The following is a 10,007-nucleotide window of genomic DNA, read 5'->3' on the forward strand; positions in this document are numbered from 1 at the left end:
TGTTGCTGTATGTGGGTAAGAAGTAGGCTACGTCGCTGCACCATATGAATGGCGTCTCTTGAGTGCAGTAAAAGACATGCTATCTCACGGTTCTGTCAGTATGATTCACTGTCTATTCATCATCATGTCAGAAAAACTCATTGTCCAGTCATTTACTATGTCAGCACTGATGCTGATCTGTTCTCCACCTATGTCGACCTCACTAAGGCCTTTGACACCGTGAGTAGAGAGGGACTGTGGAAGATCATGGCCAAGTACGGATGCCCTGGGAAATTTATTTCCTTGGTCAGCCAATTCCATGAAGGCATGCAGGCTCGAGTCCAGGACAATGGTGAAACATCTGCTCCTTTTCCTGTCACAAATGGTGTCAAGCAAGGCTGCGTCCTGGCTCCAACGCTGTTCAGCCTCATGTTCTCTGCAATGCTTACTGATGCCTTCAGAGATGGCGATGTTGGAATTGGCCTAAAGTACCGAACAGATGGCAAGCTGTTTAACCTCAGAAGGCTTCAAGCAAAAACGAAGGTCATGACAGACATCATCAGAGACTTTTTGTTTGCTGATGACTGTGCCCTCAACGCTGGATCTGAAGCTGACATGCAACTCAGCGTCAACAAGTTTGCCACTGCCAGCAGGAACTTCGGCCTTACCATCAGCACGAGGAAAACTGAAGTTCTCCATCAGCCAGCCCCAGGGAAACCCTACGTTGAGCCCAACATCACAGTCAACGGTCAGAGACTCAGTGCGGTGGAGCGGTTCACATACCTTGGCAGCACACTGACACGAAATGCGACCATCGACGATGAAGTGAATGTCAGGATTGCAAGAGCAAGTGCAACTTTTGGCAGACTCAATGCAAATGTCTGGAACAGAAGAGGCATTAGTCTTGAGACCAAGCTAAAGGTCTACAGAGCAGTAGTTCTCCCCACACTACTGTACGGCTGCGAAACTTGGACAGTGTACCAACGACATGCCAAGAAGCTGAACCACTTCCACACAACATGCCTCAGGAAGCTACTGAACATCAAGTGGCAAGACAGGACCCCAGACACAGAGGTGCTCGCAAAAGCCACCCTTCCCAGCATCTTCACCATCCTGATGCAGTCCCAGCTTCGCTGGGCTGGACACGTGGCGCGCATGCCAGACCATCGGCTGCCCAAAAGGCTCTTCTATGGCGAGCTGCAACAAGGGAAGAGATCACACGGAGGTCAGAAGAAGCGCTTCAGAGATACTCTGAAGGTCTCTCTGAAAGCGTTTGATATCAACCCTGACTCCTGGGAGGAATCTGCAGTGGACCGTAACAAATGGCGCGCTGCTGTGCACAAAGGCGCCAAGTTGTGCGAGGCCAGCAGGACTGCTGCAGCTGTTCAGAAGAGGCAGGCCAGAAAGTCACGGGCAAACAAGCTCCCTGACAATGATATGCCTGTCTTTGTCTGCCCCAACTGTCAGCGAACATTTCGTGCGCAGATTGGACTATTCAGCCATCTGCGCACTCACAGATAGACTCATGAGCATCCTTCCCCCCACCCCACCACCACCCTCCCCCATCCCCCATCTGGATGACAACGATGGTCATCATCGATCTCGATGGACACACCACCACCACTGATAATATACCGACAAGTCTGGGTTGCTCACTGCATTCACCGGAAGCTTTCATATATCACTAGCAGAGCTGGTCTTCATATATACACGTTTACTACTGAAACGAAATAACTGAACTCACGGGCGCCATCGATCGGTCAAATCTTCCTAAATAACGATCAGTGATGTTTAAACGCCGCCGTGAGATAGAGAAAGATCCATTCTGCGGCGATTGTGGCAATGGAAGAGAAACACTGATAAATTACAGCTCATATTTATTATCATGTACGTATTTTAAGCATGGGTCATGGATATTCTGTTTCAAAACTTCGCATCCATGAATATATTGAAATTCATATTCTCCTTGAAATAAATTCTGATCTTCCGACAACTTGTTGCTGATAATTCATGATAGGTATAGGCTGGTACTTGAAACCGCGTGTACACAGCTTCATCTCTGCCGAAACCAAAATTTTTTTTTATGTATCAAAGTATACCTTTTTTCCGGTGTGTAGTCTATAACGACAGGTGTGACTCGACTCACCATATCTTGCATAGGTATATGGATAATGCGGAACGTCTAGTCATTAAATTTTTCCTGTCTAGTTGATCCATTTAATTATGAACATTGACAATGCGCTCTTATTTTCTTCTTTTTGTGAACAAATTAATAGTACCGTTTCAAGTTGTTGAAAGTTCAAGTTAAGTTTACTGTCATATCTTGAAGTATGATCGTTGCCAAGCCTGCTGAAAGAAAGAAACTTTGACCGACATCAGTAACTGTGACAATCACTTGTGAAAAACATTTATCTGATTAAGCGTGCATTCGTGTAACGTTGCCATCAAACTAAAGGGTCAAACGGGGAATAACAGACCCGGTTTGAATCATCTGCTTCACAGGTTTGAGCACGATTTACACGCTGTTAGCTTATTGTTGCTATGCTGTTGATGTGGACACGTATTATAATAGATTTCTTCAAACCAAACGGGAAAGCTTCCCACATACTGTCACATGACTTGGACTGTGACCTGGAAGAAAGTTTGTTATTGAGCTGTCAATCCACAACTGATGCAACACTACGTTTGATCTGATGTTGATTGATAGTAAAAGTTTATAAACTTGCCATTTGTTCTGTAATGTTTAGTTGTTGGGGTTTTTTGACTTCTATGTTTTAACCCGGTATTCGGTTGTCTCTGTGTGTGTGTGTGTGTCTGTGTGTGTGTGTGTGTGTGTGTGTGTGTGTGTCTGTGTCTGTGTGTCCGTGGTAAACTTTAACATTGACATTTTCTCTGCAAATACTTTGTCAATTGACACCAAATTAGGCATAAAAATAGGAAAAATTCAGTTCTTTCCAGTCATCTTGTTTAAAACAATATTACACTTCTGGGATGGGCACCAAAAAAATAACAAATAAAGCCTAATTATATGCAAACTGCATTTACTGTTATATTTATATTTTTTGTATTCTCTAAACTTGGCACTTTGATCTGATATTCGACACAACAACAAGAGCAGTCATTATTATCATTTTTTTGGTTCAAACAGGAACTTCTTTTGCTAAGCATGGAAGTTTTATTTATTTTGCAAACGTTTTGGTGCAGATAGTAAAGAAGGGAAATTACTCTGTAATTAATGCTAGGGGACTTAATTTGCTTTAAACTGATCTTTCTCATCTTAAACATTACATTTTGAAATTATACTCAATATATAAAAAGCTCGTGTGTTTTACTCTCAGTGTACAGGGCTTTTTTTTTTTTTTCTTTCTTTCTTTTTAACGCGAAGCTTTATAATAACAAATACAGAACACATTTTAACGATTAGATTTTTCTTTTTTTTTTAAGTGTATCACAAGTGAGTCTTGAAGGCCTTGTCTCTCTTGTTTGTTGTTGTTGTTTTGTGTTGTTGTTGTTGTTTTTGTTTTTTTGTCATTTGTAGGCCTACAGGGCCGAACATTATGTAGGAGTAGTAGCAGCTTATATACCAGCAGTTATGGCTCTGCTGGCAAACACTAGAAGTGTCAATTGATGTTTTATGTTTAATGCATGCCCATGACCGCCAAGTAAATTGCTTAGTCACTGAAGAACATGCAGACAGACAGAGAAGTATACAGACAGACAGATAGACGATATAGGTAGATAGCCCTCTGGCAGACAAATAGGCAGGTGCGTAGGTAGCCTATATAGGTTGGCACGTAGTACGAACGTATGTGTAGGCATACGCTAGTATAGAAGATAGACAGATAGATAGATAGATAGACAGATAGACAAAAGCTCTGAGCCCTTTACAAACACGGAGTCATTTACACAAGACTGATTTTTTTTTTTTTTTTTTTTTTTTTTTAGCCGATTGAGAGCTGCCTCAGTGGCGACTATCCGTTCGTTTCCTGTGTCATTCAGTCAGGTTTCGGTTACGCGCGCGCGCTCACACACACACACACACACACACACACTTTTGAATAATCTCCTTTTATGGGGTTGTTTCTTTCGCATAAATGATACTTGTGTGTGTGTGTGTGTGTGTGTGTGTGTGTGTGTTGCTGTTGTTGTTTGTTTGTTTGCTTTTAGGTGTTTTGTTTGTTTGTTGTTTTTGTTTTGTTTTGTTTTGGGTTTTGTTTTTTGTTTTTTCTTTCTTTTCTGCAGTTTGGTTTTGTTGTTCTTGTTGTTTTGTCTGTTTTTGATTTGCTTCTGTTTTGATTTTGTTTCTCGTGAGCCCTCTTTGTGTGTACAGGACACAGACTGATGATCAAATACACACCGTAACGTAAAAGTTCCTGTAATCCATACTGATCAACGTTCGGTGGGTTATGGAAACAAGAACATACCCATCATGCACACCCCCGAAACAGGAGCATGGCTGCCAACATGGCGGGCGTACAAAACGGTCATACACGTATAAAAACCCACTGCAAGTGAACGTGGGAGTTACAGCCCACGAACGAAGAAGAAGAAGAAAATGATTGGAAAAAAAAAAAAACCAACAACAACAACAAAAAACACATGCTCCTGTTTCGGGGGTGTGCATGATGGGTATGTTCTTGTTTCCATAACCCACCGAACGTTGATATGGATTACAGGAACTTTTACATTACGGTGTGTATTTGATCATCAGCCTGTGTCCTGTACACACAAAGAGGGCTCAGGCACTAGCAATGGCCGCCGGGCAGGCCTGGAAAATCGGAAAATCTCCACTGACAGGCTTAACCCACTAATTGCGTATCTTCTTCTTCTTCTTCTTCTGCGTTCGTGGGCTGCAACTCACACGTTCACTCGCATATACGCGAGTGGGCTTTTAGGTGTATGACCGTTTTTACCCCGCCATGTAGGCAGCCATACTCCGCTTTCGGGGGTGTGCATGTTGGGTATGTTCTCGTTTCCATAACCAAGCGAACACTGACATGGATTACAGGATCTTTAACGTGCGTATTTGATCCTCTACTTGCGTATACACACGAAGGAGGTTCAGGCACTAGCAGGTCTGCACATATGTTGACCTGGGAGATCGTAAAAATCTCCCGATCTTTTACCCACCAGGCGCCATCACCGTGATTCGAACCCGGAACCCTCAAATTGAAAGTCCAGCGCTTTAACCATTCGGCTATTGCGCCAGTCAACTAGTTGCATAAAGATAGATAGATAGACTGAGACTGAAGCTTATATAGTACGATGGCCTACCGTGCATCACAGTACATAATTATATGCACACACACAGCTATTGCTTTGGATAGGTACAAATACAGGCGGACGGACAGACATACGGGACAGACAGATGACCTTGTGCAGGTAGCAGGTCAGTGGCTTCATTTATTTTTGACATTTTCATTTGAAGATGCATCCTGACTTACTATTACACGGGACAGCGGATCAGTGTCGCCGGCAGATGGCCACTCAGCCGAGTGGCCGCACAGCCGCAGTGATCATTACCGCTAACCATCTCAGTGTACCAACAGGTCTTTGACACGTACGTATCTCGCCTTACCTGCAGCCGATCCGGCAGATCTGGTCAACAACGCTGAGCCATCTTTCCAAGACGCTGACTGCCAAGATTGTATCGAAAGACCAGCAACTGGCTTCTTCAGAGCGCCAACTTGGGAATTATGCGGTCAGTGGACGAGTTACGTCCCTTGTTCTGTTTATGCTACAAGGCGCTTTGTCAGTGACGCTCACAAGAGAGAAGACAGGGGTATTATGAAATGTGCAGTAAACTTGGTGTTCCGTGGTGGAGGTTGAAACGTACATGTGAATGTAAGAGTGAATATATTTATACACCTCTCGCCACGCAGCTATTTGCTGGCTTTGATTTTTCTTTGCTTGAATCTTTTTTTTTTAATCATTCATAATGGTTGATTGTTGCTGTTTAAATGCAGTAGTAGTAGCAGTAGTGAGTGTGTGTGTGGGGGGGGGGGGGGGGGGGAGGGGTACCGGGGGGGGGGGGGGGGTGCGTGCATGTGACCACGCACATGCATGCGGACGTCTGTGTGTTTAATCAACTCATCTGAAATATGAGTATTATGTTGTTTTTATCTTAGAGCTTGATACTTAATGATAAATAGATTTTGAAGTATGTTTTGTCACATGTGCACATACTACACTAATGATTGTAAGTTATCTAGTAAATGAGTACAACTGACCAGTACATTTCACACATATAATACATGGGTCATAGCACTGAGGTAAATAGGGCACACACACACACCCAAACAAAAAACAAAAACCAAAAAAAACACTCACGCGCACACATATACAAACTGACAACAAACATGCGGCATTTGCATACACACTTGACTAAGAATTATTTGCCACCTTGCTATACCCATACTACAGTCATTCACCAACATACTCCCCCACCCTCTCTCGCACCAGCACATTCATCGGGATATCACACACTGGTTCCCAGTGATGCAAGTGTCATAAAAACATGGATTCATCCATGTGTCTATAGATATATATGTGTGTGTGTGTGTGTGCCCAGCGGGTGTCAGGGTACGTGCCCTTATCAAAACCCATATGGGAACTCTCTGGAAAACTTGCAAAGGAGCTCACATGAAAACAAAAAGGTGCCCAGTCAAATATTTGTGACACACTGATTTGGGTGCTCTGCACTTTTTTTTTTCCTTCTTTTTTTCTGTTTTCCCTCAGTGTTCATTTCCCCTTTCTCTAGCGCTTCGTTTCTGTACTTCTTCATCGGACTGCCGGTGTTTGTGACCGTGGTGTTCGGGTTTGTGGTGACCGTGATATGCTGCTTATCCAGAAAGAAACAGCCTGGGGTGGTGCTTTCCCCACCCCCTCCACTTGCACTGGGTAGGTATACAGGCAAGCTTGGAGACATCACATGAATTGAAAATAATAATAATAGTATTTATATAGCGCTGAATCTTGTGTAGAGACAAATCTAAGCGCTTTCACACCGGTCATTCACACGCATGCATAACTCTAAAACTGAAGAAACTGAAGACAAAAAAGGCAGGGGAGGGAGGTTATCTTGTGAAGAGGTGGGTTTTAAAGCCAGACTTGAAAGAGCTGAGCACGGAGACCTGACGAACCAAGAGGAAGTTCATTCTATATGCAAGATCCAGACAGAGAAAGAATGGTGATACACAACATGGTAAAAACACAGCATCTTGTACATCAGTCTATAGGTCCTGTGGTGTTAATTTCTTAACTCTGTGTGTGTTTGTGTGTGTGTAGGATCAAGTTTGGGAAGTTCGAGGGGTAGACATGGAGGAAAATAAAGTACTTATTATCCGAAAAGGTTGTATGAAGCGAGCTTCTCAACTTGTTCATTTAAATCATATTTAAGAGTTACAGGTGGGTTCTATATGCACTTCTCACCAGTGTTTTAGTTTTAAGTTGTTGATTTACACCTTCATCTTGCTTAATTATGTGTATACGTTATATATAATACTTCCATATGACCATGTTTTTATACATCCTTTACCTAGAACACAATCTTTTATGATCATGTGCGGATTTTATATGACACACACTTACTGGTAATTTAGTTGTTCAATACATTTTAATTGGGTCTGATTTTTATGTGTTATTCCATTTCATGATTTTCTTATTCCACACCATTAATTTGCAACATATTCACGTCTCACTGTACTCACAACTGTGCTGATTTGAAAACCTTATTGTAACGGTGTGGTTTGCGCACATTACAAATAATCTATTATCATTAATCTGCTGGTTAAGCTTGACCAGGCCTGAACATGTGCACAAAGAAGTCAATACATGAATCAATGTGCATGACTTACCAGCCAACAGCTGTTCCACTAATCAACATGTTAATCATTATATTCAGCAAGTGATGAATCAACACAGTGCAATATGTGTCTAATTCTGCCCCTTGAAACTGGCAAATGTGCAAGTCAACACATGAATCGGTGTGCAAGACTGCACTAGCCAACAGACGTCCCACAAAACATGTTAATCATTATATTCAGCAACTGATGAATCCACAGTGTATAATGATGTCCCTTCAAGCTGGCCTGTGCACAAAGAAGTCAACACATGAATCGGTGTGCAGGACTGCACCAGCCAACATCTGTCCCAGACAGCAGCACTCCAGTACCAGCCCCCACCCGTCTCCACCCAACTGCTCCTCGCCCATCAAGGACGCCTGTGGTGCCCACAGAGTGTGCGTACCCTCAGGCAGTGGTGATGCCTCCTCCCTACAGCGCGACAGACCCCAACCCAGCACCCCTTCCACAGTACCCAAAGTAACCTAGCTTCCCGCAACCCTCTCCCCCACCCAGCCACCCTCATTGTTTTTTGTTGTTTTTTTTTTGGGGGGGGGGGGGTTAACATTCAGATGAAGTGCCATAAGCCTGTTATTTCAGGAATTGTGCTACAGAAGAACTCATTATTTGTATCATTTGCATCATCATCACCATTTTCATTACCGAAAATAAAATGTCTTCATAAGTGAAGAGGTAGGTAAGGAGATCCCAGGAGTGAGAAATAATGGGACAGAGCAATTAATTTTCTCCATTAAACAACATCAAAATTCTCAGCTAAAGGACTCTAAGGGAAGAATCACACATTTCTGACTCCTAGGATCTTATTACATTCATAAAGACAAAATTTCCACAAGGTTATTTTGAGCATTCAGCCCACTGTGTGCGCATGTGTGAATACATTCCAAAGGATCTTTAATAATGTTCTTTCCTTGCGAGTCAACTGATCTCTAAATATAAAAAAAAAAAGTGAAATAGAGAAGTGACAAATCATATGCTCCACTGTGTCCCGATGTTGTTGTTTTTACCAATAATGGTAATGCACATGAAGTATCATTTTTGTGGGCAATGCCACGTCTGCAGGCTGTTTGTATGCCTCAATGTTCGTGAAATTACCATATTCACACTTCAGGCATACAGTTAAATACATACACCAGAATTAACATCCCAATTTATGCTCAGACCAACTTCATTTTTACTATATTACTCAACACTTGCTTAGGATATTATTTACAATCACTGTTACGTTCGTCATTCGACTGTCCACAAGGCCTGTGTGTTGTCCAGTGAGCGATCTCCGATCCATATTGTGCACAAAAAGCATGTGAACTGCATGACACTCATAAAGGCAGGTGAACACCGGTTAGGAGAAATTTCAATTCATGTTCTGAGACAAGCGTATCTGGGCTTCATTAGCAGTTTTGCATTTCTTACTGTTGCACAATGGCTCCTCATGTGCAAAGACGACATCTTTCTGAAGCTGAGATGGCCGGAGGAGTGGGAATGCTAGAAACTGGGCCACTCAGTGGCATGTCATGATGTGGCCAATGCCCTTGGTGTATCACAGAACGTTATCTCCTGCATGTGGAATCCCTATCAGCCAAAGGGGTCAGCATCTAGGCATCACTCTGCAGGGTCCGTGCACGCTACTTTGCAAAGAAACGATTGGTATCTCGTCCTATAGGCACACAGCAATCCTTTCTGGAACACCACCCAGCAGCAAAGTGACCTTCTGCACGCTATTGGACAGAGAGTATCCAGTCAGACAATAAGGCTTCACGATGCTGGTTTGACCTCCTGAGCTCCAGTCATCCGCACCCCTTTGACTCAGAACCGCTTCAGAGCCAGACTGACTTTGGCGAGTGACCATGAAGATTGGACCTTAGCTGACTGGACTCCTGTGCTTTTCACTGATTAATCCAGGTTCTGCCTGGACATGACTGATAGACGCAGGAGAGCATGGAGACACCCAAACCATCAATTCCAGACTGAGACAGCATATGTGGACCAGTAATGACCGCTATGGTGGGGGCTCCCGGCTGGTGTGGGGCGGCATCTCTATGCATGGGAAAACTGACCTGCATGTGCTGGGAAACAGAACACATTGCTGCCAGGTACCCGGATGAAATTCTAGAGCCCCATGTCAGACCCTATGCTTGTGCCATCGGCGAGGACTTCATCCTTATGGAT

The 10,007-nt window shown here is 43.3% G+C and overlaps 2 protein-coding genes across 4 annotated transcripts in view; one reads left to right on the forward strand and one right to left on the reverse strand.

Moving 5' to 3' along the window:
* The window catches only part of LOC143279913 (uncharacterized), a 25,370-nt gene extending 19,690 nt beyond the window's left edge, over positions 1-5,680 (reverse strand). Inside the window, exon 1 of the mRNA XM_076584253.1 lies at positions 5,558-5,680. The gene's annotated coding sequence lies outside the window, so the exon portion shown is untranslated. The remainder of the gene's footprint in view (positions 1-5,557) is intronic.
* Positions 1-8,338, forward strand: part of LOC143279924 (uncharacterized) — a 9,670-nt gene extending 1,332 nt beyond the window's left edge. For 2 of the 3 annotated variants that reach the window (XM_076584273.1, XM_076584264.1), the window contains 3 exons: positions 5,529-5,680; positions 6,740-6,879; positions 8,108-8,338. In XM_076584273.1, coding sequence (XP_076440388.1) covers positions 5,676-5,680; positions 6,740-6,879; positions 8,108-8,304 — 342 coding nt within the window. In that variant the 5' untranslated portion in view covers positions 5,529-5,675 and the 3' untranslated portion in view covers positions 8,305-8,338. The remainder of the gene's footprint in view (positions 1-5,528; positions 5,681-6,739; positions 6,880-8,107) is intronic. The other variant, XM_076584283.1, reaches the window with a different exon arrangement.
* Positions 8,339-10,007: the final 1,669 nt, after the last annotated feature.

This window comes from Babylonia areolata, chromosome 1, assembly GCF_041734735.1.
Source record: "Babylonia areolata isolate BAREFJ2019XMU chromosome 1, ASM4173473v1, whole genome shotgun sequence".
NCBI classification, from domain to species: domain Eukaryota; kingdom Metazoa; phylum Mollusca; class Gastropoda; order Neogastropoda; family Buccinidae; genus Babylonia; species Babylonia areolata.